Genomic DNA, 22,009 nt, shown 5'->3' with positions numbered 1-22,009 from the left:
ATAGTAATGTTGTAACAATGTAGTAACAATGAGCTGTGACAGAAAGGAATCAGCCTAAAGTCAAAAAATTATGTTTGGTTTCAAGTTTTATTGGTGGCATACAGAGGCACATGTGCATATGCAGGTGCTCTAGCTGCACTGCTAAAGAATGATTAGCACTTGTGCAACTCCTGTTCAGACAGAGTTAAGTGCAAACAGGTAAAAAGTGCCTTCCTGTTAGGGAAGTTTTATCTCGAGTAGATTGTGAGCTTAAAGCAGGATTTGCATTGTTCACTAAATGTCTGATGTCCCTCCTGCCTGCCAATATTTTTTGTGCAGGATACAAACATCCTGCACAAACAGTTACACTGGCTGCAGAATAGTAACCAGCTTCAAGAATTTTCCCTTTCCAGGGCGTGTCCTTTCTGAGTGAGAACTATTTGCAGGCTTCTCACAAAGAATTGTGTGGGTGACTGAGAAGGTTTTAGGGGAAGCCAGAACAAAACCTGGGTGAAGGAGAATAAGAACTGGAGATAGCCAAATTAACAAACAGGAACATTTCAGAGAAGGACAAAAGGGGAAGAAACAAGATTAACAGAGAAAAGAGGAAGAACTGTGCTGGGAGGGCTGGTCTTTAGAGCTGGTCTTGTGTTGGGAGAAGCCAGCAGGCTTAAAGGGCCAACTTTAGGTCCTTGCTGTCTGTAAGCAGTTCTGACACAGTGCTGAAACACTCACCTGTGTGTTTCCTCTTCCAAGTTGCCACTGGAATCTTGATTTTGGTTGAGACACAGAGGAACTGGTAAAGGGAAAGAGATGCTGAGGTATGGGCTGACATGGAGACAGAATTTTTCTGTTCTGGGTACCAGATAGGGATGCTTGTGGTATCTCTCTATGCTGTTTGTTGCCTTTGGATAACAGGAGTTATATTGGTGAAAACAAGTCAAATGCCGTTTCCGAGCTGTTATTATGAAGACAGAGCGTGTATCTGCAGGCTTTATTGTAGATGCCTTATTGTATCAGAGGGTGTGTGGTCATTTTGAGCTTAAAAAGGTAGGTTGAAGTCAGTGAAAGATTGTTTTTATTGCAAATTATCAGTAAGATTTCAGTTCTCCTATCTCTTCATAATACTGATTTAATGAGCTTCAGACACGTAGAGGTCTCCTAGGTGTACTGATAACTGCATATGTTTCCTGTTGCAGGAACAGTTATCAGTGACAAGCAGATCATAGCGGGTATCTTCCCACTGAAGGCAGAGTTCCGTGCTTTGAAGTGTCTAAAGATGTCAACTGTTAAATATTGCTTAAATTCTTTTGTAAAAAGGGAAGTATATGAAGTAAATAATTATAACGCAAGGTTTAAACTCTCAGTTCCTTGTATTTCTGACTACTGATAATTCATTTCTTTTCCATTTTGGAAAAAAGTTTCTTTAAAAATGCATGTTAGAAATGAGCTGGGTGTGTTGGAGAAGGATTTCGGAGAAAGGAGGATGTAGAAGATCCAGTGAAATCATGGGACAGAGCACTGTTTAGCCCTTTTTTCTCCTAAGTGTTGTATTAATTCATTTGTTGAAACTTGCAGGGAACCTTACCATCTCCGCTTATTGCTTGGCATATATGTGTTTGAAGTCATGTGACAGGCAGGCGGGGCAGGAAAGGCCAGAACTTTTCCTGAACTTCAGCGCTCCAGGCTGTCTGTTCTTTCACTTTTTTTCGGAGGAATTTCAGCAGTCCTTCAGCTTGTCTTTCCATGTAAGTGAAGTAAAATGAATTCTTTTTACTGTGGTATTATTTATTGCAGTTATATTTTCATTGAATGTTTGTTTAAAGTGTTAGAATAAGTTGTTTTAGCGTACTCCCTATATTAACAGAGAGGCTTAAATACAGTGTGTACATGGCACATCTGTTTTAATTTTAATAATTTGTGTTTTTGAAACGGAGAGCTTTGGAGAAGTGAGAAAGAAAATTTCTTGTACCAGCAAGCTTTACTGTCATGAGCACATGCCTTGTATCCTTAGCCGAAGGCATGATATATATGGGAAAGATGGTAACTTCTTAAGTAGCTACAAAGGAAGTATCCTTTCTCTGGATATAAAAACATATATCCAGATACCTGAGATTATTGAATTATGAGACTAAGTGGATATGGTTCATATTACGATACTCGGTCTTGTGTTAGTCTCAGCTGAACCATACAGATGGTTATCTGTTCGAAAGTTAATTTTTAGCGGATTTACAGGAAGCAATACAGGGGTCAGAGCTTAAGTCATACATGCTGCATCACGAAGACTGTTTAAGCTGTTTGGATTTGTTTCTGGCTGCACCAGGGTGTGTTTCTGTTCGCTCCTGCTTGCTGCAAACACTGACTAGAAGCGGGTCTTCCAAGGGGTGCTCTGCTACCACGTGTTTCTTGGAAAGGGAATGGGACAAGTGCCTCCAAGTGTCTGGAGTATTTACAGTAATACTGCTTTATTCAACAATCTGCTGGGCTGTTTTGGAATTTTTAGCTCTAGTATTAATCCACTTGCAGAATCAATAACAGTAAAACAGATCATCTAATATCCTGCTGATGTAGGAGGATTTGCTTTCATGACTTCATTTGTTCTTAACTTTTCAGGCTTACAGTGAATTAAGTGAGACAGGAGACCTCCACCAACTACATCCCTAGACAGTTTCATTTCAGGGATTCCTGGGCATCTTTGCTCTGAAGCAGAGAGATCAAAACACCAACTGAGTCTCCTACAGTGGAGGCAGGCTCAGTGTCAGGGTGAGTTAACATGGAAGGATTGCACTTCATATTTTAAAACTTTCTCTTACGCTTGAGGGATGAGCACATATGCCAAAGTCAAGATTTAAAGTGTTGATGGAGGGTGTAGTGAAAAGCGATGTATTCTATGCTCAGTGAAAAGGAAGTGGCCTGACAAGAATCCTGGCATTTTTTGAAGGGTTGGCACAATCTGTGTTTGACTGTAGTAATTACAAGCAAGTAATTACTCATTTGAGAGCTGGCAACTGGGTTGTACTTGATGCAACAAACCAAAATAAAAGACGTGCATTGGTTACATTGGCTTGTGTCAGAAGCATGAAGTATAGAAAGCAGAAGCCATGTAGTTTAAGAAAAGGTGTGCTAATGTAGAACCTTGTGTTTGGTATGATGCAAAACCTGGGTGTCATGTTAACTATACAGCCAGTATAATACTTCAGAGTCTGTAGGTGTCTCCTGCTCCCAAATTGGATCAAACTTCAAAAAACGGTGCTAGGGAAGTGAGGTCAGGTAGGTGGAGCCACCTGCAACCTGCCAGGACTGCACACCCTGTGCATCTGACACCCTACTGTTTGCACACACCATAGAAAGCAAGAACAATCTGAAACTTTCTCTGTCCCTTATTTACTTTCTTTACACTTGTGTAAAGAGTTTCTTGTGCTCACCGTGAGTCTGATGAACTGATGGAGCAAAGCATCTAAACTATCACAGCAGATTATCTTCTTTCTATTGAAGTATTTTTGACTGCATATATTTATTTGGGGCAATTCTACATAATGTGATACCTTTGTAAACATATTTTTTCACTAGTGACTGACAAATTGATCAACTTCTGTCTGTTTAGATCCAAGTCCTGATGTAAAATGAGTACGTATATCAACAAGCTCCTTTTTGACATTTCTGAGTCACTGGCCACAGATGACCTGGCGGCCCTCAAGTTCCTCAGCCTGGAGTACATCCCCTTCAAGAAGCAGGAAGCCATCCGGGAGCCCAAGGCCTTCTTCCAAGCACTGCAGGAGAAAGGCCTGATAAGCGACAGTGATCAGGCCTTCCTGAAGGAGCTGCTCTACCGGATCAATCGCATAGACATCCTGGTTTCCCACCTGGGCTCCAGCCTGGAAGAGATGGAGAGGGAGCTTCAGATCCCAGGCAGGGTGAAGGTATCTCCATACAGGTAAGCACAGCAGTAGTTAAATCTTTGCATGGAAAAGGTTCAAGCAGAAGAGTTCTACTGTGTGCCGTCCTTGTCTTCTGTCTCCACTGTCATCTTAGGCATATCCCAGTTTAAGTGTATTACAGCACAACTATCTACCCTTGTGAGTTTTAAGACCAGGTTCTACATTTCTTCAGTTCAAGCTGGGGTGTTTCTGAGACAGAGTTTCTTTGATTTTCTTGTTTTGGGAAGAAAGTGTTCCCCCCTTCCCCTGAGTTTATTAGTGTTAGAAAGGTTGTCTGTATTTGGCTTACATAATAACTGGAACCACAGAGTGAAACTCAGTCTTTCCTTAAAGTTTCTGTAAAACTGTGACAATGTGACTTTTAACTACACTCACTGCTCTTTTTGAATGACCTCAGTATATTAATGGATGCTCTGCATAATGACTGGAGCTGTTACCGTAAGGATTTCAGATATTTGTGGGTTTTTGGGAGGGGGAGATGAGAAGGGCTTGTCTCATATCCTTTAGTTAATTGTCAGAACTTTCTTAAAAAGTCTTTATATTTCTTTTGCCAGACAACTGCTATATGAGATTGCAGAAGACTTAACTCCAGACGATGTCAACAGTGTGAAATTCCTGTTGCAAAAACAATTACCAAAGAGCAAGCTCCAGGAAGATGCTGTAGGCATTGTGGTCTTGATAATTTCCATGCAAGGCTAGTTCAGAATCTGCCCCTTGTAAGGAGGGAGGAAAGAGAAAGAAATTTGTTCTTGAAAAAATATCCTTTTTTCAAAGAATTATGTTAGTTGACAACTCTTCTGTGACAGAATAAAACCTTTTTTGTTTTGTCTTTTCTCTGCCCTCTCCTGTTCTTATTTTTTCTGCACCCCATCTCTGTCTCCCCACTCTCTTTTGTCTTTCACTGGCATTTTTAGAAGCATTTGTCCATATGCTATATTGCTATATTCAGGAGGAGTGATGGATACTGGAGTGTTAAAAAAAAAAAAAAAAAAAAAAGGCTTTTAGAGTCTAACCTGAGCTCCATCACATTTTTTCCCTATGTTCATTGGTATATTTCTTTATTGTAAAGGATAGCAGCACATTTCCTAACTTCTTCTCAAAAGCACTAAGAGGTTTGGTAAGCAAGCTGAATAGCTGCATTGTAAATAACGAACAGTGTTATAAAATGCTTGATATTGTTAAGCTTCTGATTTGTCACTCCTAATGGTGTTGTGGTGCCTGCAGGAAAATAGGCAGATTTACTTCCAATTTCATGGACTAATCAGGTTTATTTTTTTTTCTGAAGGCCTCTTTTGTATTAGAAAATATGTAACATTTCAGCTAAATGGCTTATAGTAATTAATCTGAATGTAGTGTCACTTAAAAGGATTGCCACATTAGTTTCCACGTAACTGTTTTGCACTGCTGAAAGAAATCAGGATAACTCAGGCAAAGGCAACTTCTAAAGATCCTGTCTTACCTTACTGATATGTTTCTTCAGTCATACAGCATCCTGATCCATTTCTAAAGAGGTCTGAAGGAAAAAGAAAGCAGTTTTTACCTGACCAGTCTTTTAGAATGAGGATGTTGTCTCCTGCTCTGTCCAGAAGTGCCAGATATTTTGAATGTTAATTGATGAAGTCACTGAAGGTCATGTATGAATTTGGATTATTTGTTTTTCCTTTTCTAGTCAATGTTGATGGTCTTCATGGAAATGGAAAGAAATCACGTAATTACAGAAGATGATGTGACAGTGCTGAAGGATATATTAAAGGGATTTAGAGCTGATCTGAAGAAAAAAATTGGTATCTATGAATTAAAAACAAAAGGTAAATTATATAATCAGCTAATTTAGCCTAGGCCTAAATTTTGTCATTTCTCAGCTCTATTCTTCGGAGTTGAGGAGTCTAGAATTAAGAGAGATGCTTTATACTGTCCTAGGATAGGTATAGTGGTTTTTAGTACCTGTGATGTTCTAAGTTTTCTGCTACTTCACCATCCCATCATATCTTCTTGTACCTCTCCCTGGATTGTATTCTGTGCTGTGTAAATAATTTGGATCTTCCTCCTTGCCTTTAAAGCAGTCTTCTTCCATAACAAAGAGTGCAGTGCTGATTTTGGACCAATTCAGCTTTTCAGTCACTGAAGGAGAATAGAAGTGACAGACAATGCCTAGGGAAGCTAGCCTTGTGCTGGGAGGTTGTCAGCCTTACTTGCTGTTAGCCAGGCTGCTTGCTTTTGCGGAAGGAAGAGTTTCTGAAGACAAGACTTTGGAAAAGAGGTGATGGCCTCAGAAGTGGATAGGCTGAGGGTAGTAGTCACTGTACAAAAATGGGGCTTCTCTGTCACTTCTCCGTCCCCTAGTGGAGATGCGAGTGAATGGCCTGCCTGGCGTGAGCACTCGTATCCAGACTCAGACTGCCTGCATCTCCCTGCCAGCCAAAGGGCAGGGAAGGGCTGTAGCGAGGTTTGATTCTGTGGGAATGTAGGGCATGTCTTCCAGTTTCAAACCTCCCGTTGTGTCTGAGAGACAAAATTCACTTCTTCCTAATTAGGGACTGCAATCTTGGCAGTGTTTGTCCAGAGGTTTAGCAGTCTAGCACAAATGTATTTTTTATTGCATCGTTCTGCAGTTTCACTCTGCAGCAAGATGTCTGCAAAACTGGAACCTTGCTTGATACAACCTCTCCGAAATGGTGGTGTTTTGATAGTATGGAAACCACACACTAGCTCACTGCTTGGTTGTCCTTTTGGTGCTGAAATACGCTAAATGACAGATTTATTATTTATTCCTAAAGTGATCTGTTTATCCTTCTCTTAGGGAATGTTTCTGGAGAACAAATCCGCTCTCAAATGTGTACATTCGTGAATCAAGCAGAACAAGGAGCAGTGGGGGGAACACGAGCATGCCTGGTAAGAAATAATCAAGATTGTCTTTAAAGTGTTCAGCCAGCTCCTGGGAGCATGAGTACCTAAAACTGAGGGGGAAAAGGGTGAAGGGGAGGGAACATGGCTTTATATGTCGGCTTTGGAAGAATTCCCATTTTCAAAAGAAGACCAAGCCTTTTCCCTTGGTAAGCACCTGGCAGTTGCAACCTTGCCAATAAAAAACAAAGGAGTATCTATCATGGGAAGAAATCAATCTTAAAAATTATCAAGACTGGGACAGGCAAAGGTAGTAGTAGCCCATCCTTTTCCAACTCAAGCTGAACAGATGGGGAGGGATCAGTAGCATCTGCTGCCTCACAGCAAATCCAGGGAGAATGATACTGTGCAGGAATCTTTCCTCTGCACACATGCCAGGATATTTGCTTTTCATTCCAAAATTATATCCCAGCCACAAAGAGAGGAGAATGGATTTCAGGGAGAGGAAGCAGCATGCTTTCGTACCCAGGGCACATTTGTGTTCTGGGGTTTTCCCTTGTATTTTGGCTCTCATTATTTTTTTCATGTTTGGGCATGGCATAGAAAAGATCTCTGTGTAGCACACGCCGCTTGGATGTTTGACACTGCTGTCTTACTGCTTTCTGTGTTACTACAGTTTGCAGAAGCCTATAAGATGGAAAATAACCCCCATGGTTACTGTGTGATTCTTAACAACTACATTTTTAAAAATCCCATTTTAAACAGGGAAGGAACAATTAAAGATGGAGGTAAGTACTATTTAAATCCAACTTACTGGGTTTTTTTTTTTGTGTTTCCCTCTGAAAGAACTACCTAATCTTTCCTGTGAAAAATAGCTGCTTGGACAAGCTCCTTTGCCTCCAGAAGGAGTCTCCAGAATGACTGGAATGAGTCACTGCAAAGACTGGAAATAAGCCACTTCTTCCAATAATTTTGGTGATAAGGAAGGTTGAAAGAAAAAGCATCATTTCAGAATGACATAATTTCTCATGCTAAAGGAATATCTCTTCTTTAGCTCTCTAAGGGGCTGTTCTTAAGCAGCTGGGATTGCTATGCTGTTCTTAAGCTGAGTTTGCTATGCGGTGTACAGTTAACTGCATTGCAGAAGACAATAAGCTTCACTAGATTGAATTGATTAATCAAATAATCTGAAATCCAGTTTGTTTTAGTGTGACTGTCTAACTCTGTTGTGTAAAAAAAAAAAAAGAGAAAAAGAAAAAAAAGAAAATCAGGCATCTAAGGTTTTCTTAGGACTTACCAGGCTGAGTGTCAGGCAGGTGAGCTTATTGGTAGGATCTGACCGCTTCTGACAGTATCTGTTGTGCCACACAGAACCTAGAGTTTCCTCATTTTCCTTAGCACTGTTAATAAGTGTCTTCTGTCTTTCTTTTTCCAGAGAGAGTGAAGGAGGTCTTTAACAGGCTTCAGTTTGAGACAGTTGAGTATATGGATCTAGAAGCAAACCAACTGTATGCAAAAGTTGAAGAATACAGCAAGAAAGATCATAGCAATATGGACTGTTTTGTTTGCTTCATCCTTTCTCATGGTGAAAAGGACAAAATAAAAGGCACTGATGAAGAGTGTATAAATATTAAAGATATACTCTTATGCTTTAGTGGATCTAACTGTCCTTCTCTTGCTGGAAAACCCAAGCTGTTTTTCATCCAGGCTTGCCAAGGGTCTGAAAGTCATCCACATGTCATGTTAGAAGAAGACTGGTCTGTCTTTTTGGAGACAGATGCTGTCCCTCTGCCTTCCATACCCGATCGAGCTGATATTTTGCTTGGCTTGTCTACCGTGGAAGACTTTGAATCTTACCGCAGCAGGGAGACTGGCAGTGTTTACATCCAGTGCCTCTGTGAAAAGTTGGAGCAGCTTTGCCCACTGTAAGTACAATTTTTAACACAGGTACAACTGGTATACTTTTGATGTACACACGTAAGCATGCTGAGCTGGAACATGGCTGTTTTGCATTTGCTCTTTATAATGCTTTTCACCTGCCAGAGCAGTGTCTTATCAGTAATTATTCCAGAAGTGGGCACTGTTATTTTTCTAAGTTCAAATAACTTACCCTAGTTTGTCTGTTGCAGAACCAGGGTTGTAATGCTGGAATATTACATATAAACAAGTGTGTGTTTATATAATTGCATATGAACAAGTGTGTAAAAGCACAAAAAGCATGTAAAAGAGATGACAAGTGTGTAGTACACAAAATCAAGCATATACATGCTTTCTAACATTTCTTTAAATGACAAAGGATCTTTCTTTCAGTGACACCTGTTGACGGGCAAATTTGTTGGTTGAGCTCACAGGAAAAAAAAATGTATTTTTATTTGTAAAATTCACTGTTGCCTCACCCACGTTCATCCTCCCTTCCTAAACTTGTTTTAGAAAATAAGATTGCTCTGCAGACACCACTTTCTCATCAAGTCCAGAGAAGGAGGAGGCTTGGAAAATGCGTACACTTGATCCTGTGTCATTTTAGTGCTGCCTTCTGACCATAGCCAAAGCAGAAGGCTGTGTTTGTGATTCTACAGTGGTTGCTTTTATTCCACAGTATGTTCTGCGTGTTGTGGTTACACAATAAAGTGCACAATATCAGTGACAGGAAGGGTGACAGGAAGATGCCAGCTTTCCCTGAGATCTCAAGTTATTGGAGAAAACTTAGGTCAATGTCTTGACCTAGTTGAATGTACTGTGTATTTCAGTGTACTTTTGTTTTTTTTTTTTTTGTTCAAGCCGCAGGGATATTGTAGCCATCCTGACAGAAGTGAACAAGAAAGTGGCCAGCAGAGTATTAAATGGATGGAAGCAGATGCCAAAAATATCATCAACTCTAAGGAAACAAGTGATCTTGCAATTTCCATAGTCTCAGTCAACTGAGAAGTACAAAAAAGTAAAGACACCATCAATTAGGAATCCTTCTGGAATTGGCCTCAATGTGGATGGAATTCAGGAGAATTTGCAAGAGAAATTGTCTGAATCCATGTAATTAATTTACAGACCTACAAGGGCCCACATATGCTCAATTTTCTGATTCCCATGGTTACTCAGTCCCCTGGTATCTGGATCTGTCATAGTGTCATAGGCCACAAGGGAAGGACAGAGCTGCCTTCTGTCTTGCAGAAGCTGTGAGGATCAAACAGTCCTCGTTTCAAGTAAGGAAACATTTCAAAGCATTGTTGTTCTTAAGCATTGTTGGAAATGCCAGTGAAAATACTTCAGAGAATTCATCTGTGAAATCTGAAGAAAACTGCCATTAGATGCAAGGTGCAAGAATTCCTTTCCCGGGAGGGGGTGTGTGTGAGATTTTAACAGATTTACCAGAAGTGAATAATCATGAGCCATCTAGAAGCTGAATTCTTCTTGAAAAAATAATATCCCTGCTAAGAAGAACCAGAAGGAGTTGATGGCAGTGATGGTGATGATGGTTTTCATTTCTCTGATTCTTTCCTTCCAGTTTTCTTTGTTTCATATTATTAATCAATTCAGCTAAACAGCAGTGAGATTTATAAGGGTTTTTTTATTCATGATTTTTTTTTTCTTGGAGCCCTTGAGGGCAATCTGTATTGTGCAGTCTGTCAAATGGGGAAGGAATGTATCACTGCTTTAGAAAACCACAGTTCTAAGATGTCTCCCTCCTGTCAACTAACTACAAGTCCCCTGGGCCCTTTGTAATAAATACTCCTGGTTTCCATGTCATCCTTGTTTGTGGTATATCTCTCTCAGACGAGTGGACTGAGGCATGTTCAGGCAATTCCAAGAAATGTATTGGAAGCTGTGTTTTCCTCCCCTTATCTTCTTCACCTCCCAAGTAAAAGGGAGATTGTCCATTCTTAAAATTAGGGCTTTATTCATACAGGTTTCCTACAGGAGTTAAAACCACTGTGTAGATGAGTGTGCTGTTTGTGGCATGTTTGCTGTAGGTGTTGTTAGTTACAGTACAGCTTTGTGGTTGACATTTGTTTAACCGTGTAATGAAACATGGTTAATCTGGCATCAATTTATTCACCTTTTGTTTTCATAAACGAGTTCCTGCTATGAAGTTAGTAGTTAGATTTGTGAAAGTTGCTTTATGGTACAGAAATATATCTTAAAGCAACTGCCTGATGACATGCTAAAAGATGACAGCTACTCCATTAAGCTTAGGAGAGAACATCATTGGTAGCAGTGAACTTGTACATCTGCAGTATTTCTTTTTCCTCATGCTACCGTCCCCATCATCAACCTTGAATGTTAGTTTGTTCTACCTATCAAAGGGCCACTCATCTCCACAGCCAATGTTATTGCCTGCTCATGAAGAGCTACTAAAAGAGAAAACCCAATCAAAATACTCTAATGCAGTATTCCTCTTGTGCCCATGGCCTGTTGCCTCACAGGCAAACTTGTGAGTTGCTATCAACAAAGAAGCAAGTCCAAATGAGCAAGTAGTAGAGTGGTCGATCTCTAAAAGTGTCCAGGTTAATACATGCATTAATTTCATTAATGTCTTGGAAGGCATTTCTAGCTTGTACAGAAAACATTCTTGCAAAGTTTTTTTTTTTTTTTTTTTTTTTACATTGGCTTGTGCCACTGACTATTGCATTGTTTTTTGAAGGACAGAGAAAGATCAAGAAAAGTGAGTAGGTGGAGAATGTGTTGAGAGCTAATGTATATTGGAAGGATATTGAGAAAAGATAGTGACCGTGGTCATATAGACAAGAACTGGTGGCAGAGAAGCAGGCCTGTAGTCTCAATTCAGCTGTTGTTGACACAGCAACAAAAATCAGGAGTGTTGATTCTGACAGGCTTTAAACTGTGCTACTGATAAGACCTGTATGTCACTGTTACCACGTGCATGTTGAAAACACCCATCAAGGATACATTCTGATGGCTACAAGCAGCAGCAGGAAGTGGCTGTACTGGGAATTCACATGTCCGCTGTGCTGCACCTATTTATGGCCCTCTGGAGAGGCAAGAAGGACGCTGGTTCTACAGCTTTATGGCTCTCTTCTTCCTACAGTGATCCAGCCTGTCTTGCTTTTTTCTTTTGACTCCTGGCTGGAAGACCAGATGCAATAGTAAGAAGATGCTGACGCTTAGGGCTGCGTGTGTGTGCAGCCAGCAGCAGAAGCACCACTAGAAAGTGGATTCAGAAAGCTGGCAGGACCCGTGAGTTAAAGAACTACAGACTTAAATTGAAAATCAGACAAGATGAAAGTAAAGCTGTTTGAAAGGGGAAGATGATCACAAGAGTTTTAGGGAGGACTGCAGCACAGGCAGAAGCAAGCTTCCGGGGTGGGGAGTGGGGTGGTATTTGCATCATTGCCCTCACATTTGCAGTTTAACATCCGTTTCCCGGAGAGCTGTTTTCCTTCCCTGGTGAGTTTGTCTCTCTCTCTCCACCGGAAAGGTCTTTTGAGACCTGCTGTTCATCAGCTGCTGACAGGATGGGACCCTGGCATGTGTGAGAAGCCTGCGTGTGTTGTGGACGCTGCCTGCTTCCCCTCGGTGCACTGCCTACTGAAATACGTAAGATTTTTCCCACTGTTTCTCACTGCCTGTATAAGGGTTCACTCTCAAATCGGTGAAGAGTTGAGCTAAAACTGCAGAGTTTTGATTAAAATGTTGCTTGTGTCTCTGGTCTGCAAGATCTTCTGCAAGAAGTCTTGAAGCCCAGAGAAGGAGTTGAAACAAAATGCCCTCAGTTTAGATGTAGCTGTTCAACAGAAAGCTAGATTTTCTTGAGAAATGTTCCATGCTTAGCCCTTGCATGACTCTTCTGTTTGTTTTTGACTTAACTAAGATGGTGACCAGAAATTATTCAGCTCAATCTTTTTCCAGCTAGAGAGAAAGAGATGTATCAAAATCTGAACGGAGAGCTCAGTCTGAAATGACTTCAGTGCATTAAAAAACTGTGGTTTAGCTCTTTGGGAAGTCCCATATAGTCATTTCTGTGTTTTTTCTCTGTACTTATGCCTTTATTTATCACTTTATCCGTTCTATTATTGACAGCCATAGGAATTTCCCGGTCCCTGGGGTGACAAGCAGTTATGGGTGCAAAATGTATTGTGGTCTGACTAGGTGGAAAGTTACTCTGCTCATTGCTTCTGAGCTTGATATGTGTCTTTTACACTGGTTTTGTGTTTATGTAACTGCTTCATGTTCAGGCCTGATTTATACAGCCCATGTCACAGCCGTACCACCTTCAAGACTAATTACTAGAAAAAAAGCTTGTTTTAACTACATTTCTTGGGGCCAGTTAAATCATGAGCTGTTTTAACCTGTCAGGTTATTTTTTTTTTTTAGCAATTTTTGCTGATAGCAGTATAAATATGTCCTCTTGATAATATTGCTATACTAAGCTGTGTTTCTTGAGGAACTGAGACTGTTTTTAACGGCACTCAGTGAGAACACTCTGTTTATTTGGGGAGTATGGGTAGTGTTAGGGTGACTCTCCTGCTCATAGTGAGCACTAATGTTTTGATGTTTGGTTTCAGAAGGCTGAAACTCCTTGTGAGTAGGAATATGATCTCCTCCCTCCCATAGTGAAATCCCATGGATGGCAAAACAGAGGTGAAACTGTGCCATGGGCACACACTGCTGCCCTGCTCAGAAAGTCAATCCTGCTAAAAGGCTCTTGAGCAAATCTTGAGGATTGGGAAGGAGACGATGCAACAGTCAGTGCTTGTTGGGGTACAGGATCAAACACCTGGCATAACTGTGCTGCATTTCCTACCAACAGCCTGCAGACTGTTCACAATAAGGAAATCAAAAAAATTTGCCTTCTGACACGTCCAAAGAAATGCAACGAAGCTGATGGAGGGGCTGCAGTGCAGCCTTTATGAGGGGCAGCTGGGGTTATTTAGTCTGGAGGAGGCTCAGGGGAGACCTTATCACTCTTTCCAACTACCCAAAAGGAGGTTATAGCGAGGCAGGGCTCGGACTCTTCTCCAGAATAAATACTGACAGGACAAGAGGAAATGGCCTCAAATTGTGACACGGGGGGTTCAGGTTAGGTATTAGTAAGAATTTCTACATGGAGAGGGTGATGAAGCCTTGGAACAGGCTCTCCAGGACAGTGGTGAGGTCACCGTCCCTGGCAGCGTTCAAGAAACGTGTAGATGAGGTGCTTAGGGACACAGTGGTGATGGGTTTATGGATGAACTGAGTGATCTTGAAGGTCTTTTCCAATCATAATGATTCTATCTTATATTAAAATGAGAATTAATTTTTAATACCTATAAACTAGAGGCGATTGCGGCAAAAAAGTAAGCAGAAAAATGACTTCATACCTACAGAAGTAAATTTAGTTTACACAAGTGGACTTGTAATTCTTTCATTCCTGTCAAAGATATCCTTGGGATGCATGTGGCCAAGAAAAGCTTTTATTTATTTGTTCTAAGTTTGATTGGATATGAAGATTTGAGATAATTTGTTTTGTCTGCTCAAACCTTAAAACGTCACACTAACAATTAGTTTTGAAATGGTCTCAACTCTTTTTTTTCCTTTTTTTATGAACTATATCAAAATACAGCTAAAAGGCCTTCATTTGCCTCCCCCACTAGTTTCCGCTTACTGATCTCAGTGAAAGGTTGTGTGAATTACTCGAAACAAAAAGATAAGAGTTCAGAAAAGCAGGGTGCAGTTCATACTTCAAAAAACCTGCAGCACATCACGCTTTGCTTGTGGTATGAAGTCAACCGTGGTACTTAAGTATCACTTCTGCTACTAGCCCCCTTTTTGCAGCAAAGTGGGGTGTAATATTATTTCATGGTAATTGAATAAGAATTTTGAAAAAAAAAAAAAAAAGTGACTTCCTCGGCCAAACCGAAGGAAGTGACCTGTGGTTACACAGGTATTTTTTTTTCTCAGAAGAAATGGACTCCGTCGAGCTCATCATTGGAGGCGGTTTCTGATCTGATCAGCAGCAGCCACAGAACCACGTCCTTCGCAGTGTTGTGTAAACCTAAGCAGTAGGAATTTTCTACCTCTTTTCACTTCACAGTGATTCATAACTGCAAACTGGGAGGGCCTAAACCACGCCTGGAAGAAGTCGCAGGTGGCAGACAGTTTTTGGTTGGTCTTTGTTTTGGTTTGTTTTTGTCCTGATCATGGAGAGTTAGAGGCCACTGGAGACTTGAGCTGTCGGGAGCCACGTGAACTGTGTAGCTGGAGGAAGGGACCAGGGTTCGTGGAGAGCAGCCAGTCCCAGAGAGAGCCCCAAGGGTTAGCCTGGTGGCTCCCACCTGCCTGTCCATTGCTGTCCTCCTCCTGGGACTCCCTGCTTGTGTGTCCCTCCCTGCTTGTGAGGCAGCGCGCGGAACTGCAGCTCCCAGCGCTCCGGCGCCGCCTCCTGAGCGCGGAAGTGCAGAGGTAGCCGGAAAAACGTTGCCTGTCTCTCCTTCCTTAGGCCTGAAACCTCTCCCGGAGGCAGCGGGGGACAATGGAATTCTCCAGGCGCCTCTTTGTTATCAGCGAGTCACTGGCCACAGATGACCTGGCGGCTCTCAAGTTCCTCAGCCTGGAGCACATTCCTTTGAGGAAGCAGGAAGCCATCCAGGAGCCTAAGGCCTTCTTCCAAGCACTGCAGGAGAAAGCCCTGATCAGCGACAGTGATCAGGCCTTCCTGAAGGAGCTGTTCTACCGGATCAATCGCATGGACATCCTGGTTTGCCACCTGGGCTCCAGCCGGGAGGAGATGGAGAGGGAGCTTCAGATCCCGGGCAGGGCGAAGGTGTCTCCGTTCAGGTGAGTACCTGGGGCCGTGGCTTCCCCCGGCAGCCGGGAGGGCAGGAGTGTGAGCGCTGCACAGGCGCTAGCAGCCAGGCTGCCTCTTACCTGGGAGTTGTCTCTCAGAACAGTTTCTTTTTTCATTAGTTAGTGTAAGTTTTACCACAGACCTGAACCCCAGGCTAAGCTGGGAAGCACACACAGATTTCTACACTTTCCAGAGGGAAAGCAGGTGCAAGCTGTGAAGGATTATTTAGTAAAATTTCTGTAAAGGGGAGAAAAGAAAGCTGCACTTTGGTGAAATACTTTTTCACTTCTACCTTGGTTCTGCACAGTGGCTTGCAAACAGCAATTCAAGCTTGTTCAGACATGTTCTCTCCCAGTGTAGATGCAGTCCAGCTCTACCCTGCATCTCACTGCATTGATTGTATAGCTGGCAAAAATTTCGCTGCTCCTAAGGAACTGAGTGATGTGAAGAGCTATTATTAGTCATGGCAGTGTGGCTATTCTTAGTTGCAGAGAGTTTCAACACAGTTCTTAGAAAAATGCACGTCTTGCTAATCACATCTGAAAAATGGTTTGACTCTGGAGTGTCTCCTGGCACTGAAGTTCCATGGGTAAAAAAGGAAAACGTGTCTATAGATATTGTTCAGGATGGGGGCAGAGCACAGTTCAACAGTATGCTGTTAAACTGCACTAAAGGAAATTGTGTCTCCTCTACTCCCTTTCTAGGTACCTGCTCTTTCAGTTGTTTGAAAATATCACCACCGAGGAGCTGAAGTGTTTCAAATTTCTTTTGGGAAAAGAACTACCAAAATCCAAGCTGAACACCGAGAGTGTAAGAATGACTTTAATCCCATTTTTAATCATTATTTTAACCTATGGATGTATTTTGGTGTTACTGCTGGGACTGAGTGCCACTGCTACTGAAGAATATCAAGAAAGGGTGCATGGAATTGGCCTCCCATGAGTTTGGGACTCGGTCTGTGCTAGTGTTGCTTGTAGCCCCTGTAGCAGTGCTACAGGCCGGGGAGGTTGGGCTGCTCCAGTGAGAGGCACTGAGGCCTTAGTGGTCAAGCTTAATACAGGGCTGAGGGGACTCGGTGGCTTTTCATAAGAAGTAGAAATCAGTGGTGATTAGCAGGTGGACTCATCTTTCCCAACTTTCTTTTGGCTGCTTTCTAGACCCTTATTGAATGCACGGCTTATCCACTTTATGTTTCCAAAGTTAGAAAATACGGAACTAAGAAGCAGATTCTTAACAGAGCTAGGGCAAAAGAGCATGGGTTTCATTTATGGCCCATGGAAATCCAGTTGCCCTTATGCTATCTCAACTGTAGTTCTGACTGCTGGGTACTTGTCCTTCCTCAGAGGAGATGACTGGACATTCGGTAGTCATTCTAGTAAAGCCTGGGGGCGACCAGAGCACTTTGCCACTTGCTCTTTGGTGTGAACTCATGACCACAGCGTCCTCTCTCCCTTCAGAGACTAATCTCTACACCATGCTTGCATGGTTGGATTCAGTTTATTCACTGCCGGAAGCAATCCCTGAAACGATTCTTGCATTTTAGTTAAGTGCATGAAACTGCCACTGGAAAGCAGCTGACTGAAAGCAGAAATCAAGTGTAAAAATGAGTTAGAGAGCAAAAAATACAGCATATTCTTGTATCTAGATAGAGTGGTGATCAGCATTTCTGAAGAACAGGAGGGAAACGAGCATGTCTTGAAGAAGTTGCTTAGCTGAGTTGAATTAGCTGAGGTACCAATCAGGGTACCTGTGAGCAAGACTGACTCTTGGTGTGTGTTGTGGGGCAGGGGGAGGTCACTTGGGCTGTCAGTACATTTAAAGCTGGCTTGGGTACATCTATACGTGCAGCAGCTTCCCTCCCCTTGGCAGCATGAATGTGCCCTAAGGAGAAACTGCCTTTCTGATTGCCCAGACAATGATCGACGTTTTCACTGAGATGGAGAAGAAGGGGATTTTGGGAGAAGACAACCTAAAGGTCTTGAAGAGTCTCTGTGAAAAAGTTGACAAGAGCCTCGTGAAGAAAATTGAAGAGTATGAATTAAGCCTATGTGGTAAAAAAACAAAACAAAACAAAAAACACCACAAAAAGACCTCTTGCACATCAGTTACTTTTGAAGTGACCAGTAAGTGCCATGCAGGACTAATGATAAATGCTTTTCAGGTCAGGAAGAGATGCTCTGCACAGAGGGACAGAGTAGCTCTGTGATCCTAGGAATCACTGCAGGTAACACCTCAAAAAATTTCTTTAGGCCTTTTTTCTCAAACTTTTGGATTCTGTATGCCACTCACAGCTCACTTTACAAAGGTGACTGCTTAAATAGGGACCAAGCACCCACTAACTAACTATCAAAATATTTTTATTCTCTTTTATTTTTTTCTTTTTTTTATGATTTATAACTAACAGAAACATCATAAAAATACACAACTTAGTATTTTCAAATAAGAGTTATCTCTAGAAATACTTGTTGAGAAGGAGTATAGGAAAAAGGTTTCTCTCCTTTCTCTAGCACTACATAGGTTACTTACACATACCTTTTTTTTGTGTATGTTCAGACCGTACCATACGGCCAGCCTCATTTCTGGCATCTGACTCTCCTGCCAGACACCAGCAATATACACAGGTAAGTCGGTTTGTTTCCTAGAAACATCATGATCATCATCTTGTGTGAGAAGGAGTCATCCCTCCCTGAGGTGAACAGTTACTACAAGCACAGTTGTTAAAGTCTGTGTCTAGAGTAAAAGAGAAAAAGGCACCACTTGTGTAGTTAGCTTTTTCTGGAGCTGAATCAGAGGCAGCAACTGCTGCAGAAAGCTTCAGAAACCCTTGAAAGTGAAGCAAGGTATGTTCTGATTCCAGGCAATTTGCAGTTTGCTGAGCACATTAGCAGTATCCCTGATGGGCTGAGCTTCATGATGGGGGCAGGACATGCTGTGCACAGAGCACAGACCCCTGTGCTCAGGGGGGCAATGTCTCGCCATGACCATGGAGCAGAGGTGGCTGGGGAAGGCTGGCCGGAGAAGTCCAGGGCTGAGAGGCATTGCGGGAGAGTGCAGTGGTTTCACCAGCGTGCTTTTATTCCAACAGCTCGAAGTTTACAAAATGACAAGCCGCCCTCGGGGAGTGTGCCTCATCCTCAACAACCACAATTTTGAGAGAGTTGGGGCAGAAGTGGCTGGACATAAGCTGAAGGATCGGAAGGGGACAGACGTGGATGCAGGTACTGTGAACATTTAAGATGAGTTTGTATAGTGTCACTTCATGGGAAGTAGACTAGTTTAAGGATAGAAAATGCATTCCTTAATCTGCACTAAAGGTGCAAATGTCAAGCTTCCCTCTCTAGGCTCCTTTCTTTGCAGCAGCTGATTCAGCTCTGTTTCCTGTCTTGACGAACCCTAATCAACCCATCAGGGGCTTCTCTGGCTCACTAAGAGCAGCTCACTAGCATTTTACTTAGTTTTCTGCAACCTTCAGCAGCAAGCTTAGCTGTGTAGTAAATTTGAAAATAAGGCTTTCTTAATAGCTCTGTACATTTCCAGACAGAGGAAATAATAAACAGCAACATGGCATGGAAGCCTTGTAATGAGAACTGGGGGGTACTTAATGATATGACTAGCAGTCAGAGCACTAGATGATTTTTTTCAAAGCAAGAATGTAACTACCAGTTACAGAAGTCAAGCAGGATTAAGAAACATCTGGGTTATCTACACTAATGTAATTTTGGAGGGAATAAAAATGGAAGAAAAAACTTTATGACACTCTAGTCCAGTTCTCTCTCTGTTTTTTTCTTTTTCACTTTCTAGCGGCTCTAAGGAAAGTCTTTAGCAAGCTTCACTTTAAAATAGCAGAATATAAAGACCTCACAGCAAAGGAAATCCATAACGTTGTGAAAAGGTACCAGCATGAGGACCACAAGGACAGGGACTGCTTTGTTTGCTGCATCCTCTCTCATGGAAAGAAAGGCATTATATATGGTGTTGACGGTCAGGAAGTACCTATCCAGGAACTGACCACTTCTTTCACTGGGCAGAATTGCCACTCACTTGCAGGAAAACCAAAAGTCTTCTTTGTTCAGGCCTGCCAAGGAGATGCTCGCCAGCAAGGTGTAGTCATTGAAGTGGATTCTGCAGAGCAAGATTCTTCTGTAGAAACAGATGGGAGACTGCACCTGGACTTCATCCCCTCAGAAGCAGACTTCCTCCTGGGCATGGCTACTCTGCAGGACTACGTTTCCTACAGAAGCCCAAGCCATGGCAGCTGGTATATACAGTCACTGTGCCAGCACTTAGAGGAGAGCTGTCCTCGGTAACTATGTTTCCATAGGCTACACCTGGATTTTCCTTCTGAATGATGGGAATTTGGTTTGGATGTGGAGGCAGATGATGTTTGGAAGGGAGTGCTTGCTCAGACTGAAAACAGTAGTTTTAGACAGAGCAACAAGATAAACAGATTGCTAAAAACAATTTACCTCACTGCTGAAGCCTTTAAAACAGGATTGATTAGGGCTGGTGTAGGGCTCGAGATACATGAGAACACATTAAGTTTTCTGGTATTAACCACTTCTCTAATACAAAACATACCTGTATTTTTGCAGAGGAGAAGATATTCTCACCATCCTGACAGCAGTGAATGAAGAGGTGAGCAGAAAGCTTGACACGCAGAATGCAGGGAAGCAGATGCCACAGCCCAGTTTCACACTGAGGAAAAAGCTCATCTTTCCTGTCAACTGAAAGTGAGGGAACTGCAGAGCAGCAACTGGGAAACTGCCGGTACAAGCTCAGGCTTTGGTAAAACATTACTGACAACTTGCACTGTCCGCTTTTAGCGCAAGAGCAGCTGTTTTATTGCTCCTCAGCTACATTTTCAGGCAATTATATTTTATATGACATTTTATACTTGAGAATATCTCTGAACTGGTTTCTGATTTGTAGTTTGCTGGCTAAAATACACTCATTGTTCTATCAGCTGTACTACATTGTTGTTTCTTTAGTAAGATATTGTTCCAAAAGTGATGGAACACATTGCCAAATTTGAGAGACAACTGTTACAGAGTCTTGTGTATTTTATGCTTTGCTTTTGTAAAATAAAGGAGAAGGGTTGCAAATTCTATTTAAAATTTGTAAAAGTTATAGTCAGAGAATACTCTCGAATTAGTGATCAGGATAAATGGACCAGTCTTCCTCAGCACAGCCTGACAGCACCACAAACCTGAACAGATGATCTTAGCAACAGAGGTGCTAGAGCAGCATCAGAGGCACAGCACAGGATGCACAAGCTCACATCAGTGCTCTTAGCTCTTTCTTTAACTCGGTTTTAGAGACTCAATACATCATCTCAAGACAAATTCCAAACTTTTCCTCTATGATCTTCAAGGAGATGTGGAGGTGCTCAGTATTTCAGAGCATCCTCCTCCTCTAGCAGTCCTAACAATTAAATCCACTGTCCCAAGTGCAGCCTCGTGGCTGAAAATGGCCTGTAGCCAGTTTCACTTACCTTGCTGGTCATTAGATAAGTGACCACCTCCTCAAAACATTTTTGTAGTACCTCCTGTGATCAGAGAACTGGGAATGAAGCAAACTGTGAGTAGAAGGTAAAGCTCCAATTTGTTACTATTTTTTTATTGACATGTTCATTCTGTTACAATCACATTACAGATTGCAGTGTTAGCAATGATGCCAACGCAGGCAATGACCTCGCTGAACAGATTATATCTTCACTACAGTTAGGTTAGCAGCCTAAATCCTTGCCTGGATTCTTTTGCTGAATACTTCTTCATTCTTTTCCACTAGTTTGTGTCTGTGAAGATAAAGGTAAAGACATTGTTGACTGTGAAAGTTTTTAACATTAATAGATAGCAGATGCAGCCAGCAGTTACAGAAGCAGGCCAATCTGTGCTTCCATGTTATCAGGGTAACTTTCCTAGGTACTAGTTGATATTTGCTTAGAGATTCAGCATGAAAGCACCTGGAGTTGAGCTGAAGCAAGGACAGATAAACTTCTGTGTATTAGCTAATTCTTGGGCACTGTCAGAAATCCTGGCGAAATCAACGTGTTTTTACTTGCAAAGGGCCTGTGTGTGCTCCCAGAGCGCTGTATCCTACAGTCGCAGCTACAATCACACACATTTCGTGTGTGTAACAGGCTGACAGGCCCCAAACAACAGTGAGCAGCACAGAGATGTAAATGGGACAGAACACACACAGGAAGACTTTTAAAAAAATGTAATCTAACATTTTTATATTGGCTCTAGTTATGCTCTGTTACGTCTCTGCACACTAATGACCTACCTCAGGTTAATATTTTCATCATACAGAGAAGCTTCGGTTATCTGGTGTTTTTCTTCAACTGATGCTATTCTCTGCTTGATATTTCTCTCCAGCAGCAGATTTTTTGTTTTCTTGATAGGAAGAGAGAAACACAGTTAGTTTTCTTCATTGCAAAGAAGAATTTTCCCAGCTAGAAAATATGAGA

General features: G+C 41.9%; 2 protein-coding genes across 4 annotated transcripts; both read left to right on the top strand.

Moving 5' to 3' along the window:
* Nucleotides 1–2,598: 2,598 nt before the first annotated feature.
* On the top strand, nucleotides 2,599–10,196 carry LOC112956309 (caspase-8-like). Its single transcript, XM_026049813.1, has 8 exons — nucleotides 2,599–2,742; nucleotides 3,584–3,913; nucleotides 4,472–4,577; nucleotides 5,587–5,725; nucleotides 6,718–6,809; nucleotides 7,438–7,549; nucleotides 8,197–8,686; nucleotides 9,540–10,196. The coding sequence occupies exons 2-8, from the start codon at nucleotides 3,603–3,605 to the stop codon at nucleotides 9,667–9,669; spliced, it is 1,380 nt and encodes a 459-aa protein (XP_025905598.1). The 5' UTR covers nucleotides 2,599–2,742; nucleotides 3,584–3,602; the 3' UTR covers nucleotides 9,670–10,196.
* A 1,998-nt stretch (nucleotides 10,197–12,194) lies between these two features.
* LOC112956289 (caspase-8-like) lies at nucleotides 12,195–20,600 on the top strand. 3 transcript variants are annotated; one of them, XM_026049802.1, is made up of 9 exons: nucleotides 12,195–12,311; nucleotides 15,193–15,530; nucleotides 16,245–16,350; nucleotides 17,453–17,591; nucleotides 17,702–17,764; nucleotides 18,094–18,161; nucleotides 18,626–18,758; nucleotides 19,342–19,843; nucleotides 20,133–20,600. In XM_026049802.1, the coding sequence occupies exons 2-9, from the start codon at nucleotides 15,226–15,228 to the stop codon at nucleotides 20,266–20,268; spliced, it is 1,452 nt and encodes a 483-aa protein (XP_025905587.1). In that variant the 5' UTR covers nucleotides 12,195–12,311; nucleotides 15,193–15,225; the 3' UTR covers nucleotides 20,269–20,600. The 3 variants fall into 3 exon arrangements, with proteins under 3 accessions (XP_025905587.1, XP_025905573.1, XP_025905580.1); XM_026049788.1 differs by lacking the exon at nucleotides 17,702–17,764 and having other exon boundaries at nucleotides 17,453–17,663; XM_026049795.1 differs by lacking the exons at nucleotides 12,195–12,311; nucleotides 17,702–17,764 and having other exon boundaries at nucleotides 15,179–15,530; nucleotides 17,453–17,663.
* The last annotated feature ends 1,409 nt before the right edge of the window (nucleotides 20,601–22,009 follow it).

This window comes from Nothoprocta perdicaria, unplaced genomic scaffold, assembly GCF_003342845.1.
Source record: "Nothoprocta perdicaria isolate Ctin4 unplaced genomic scaffold, notPer1 scaffold_11, whole genome shotgun sequence".
NCBI classification, from domain to species: Eukaryota; Metazoa; Chordata; class Aves; order Tinamiformes; family Tinamidae; genus Nothoprocta; species Nothoprocta perdicaria.
This window is presented reverse-complemented; position numbering and strand designations above follow the sequence as displayed.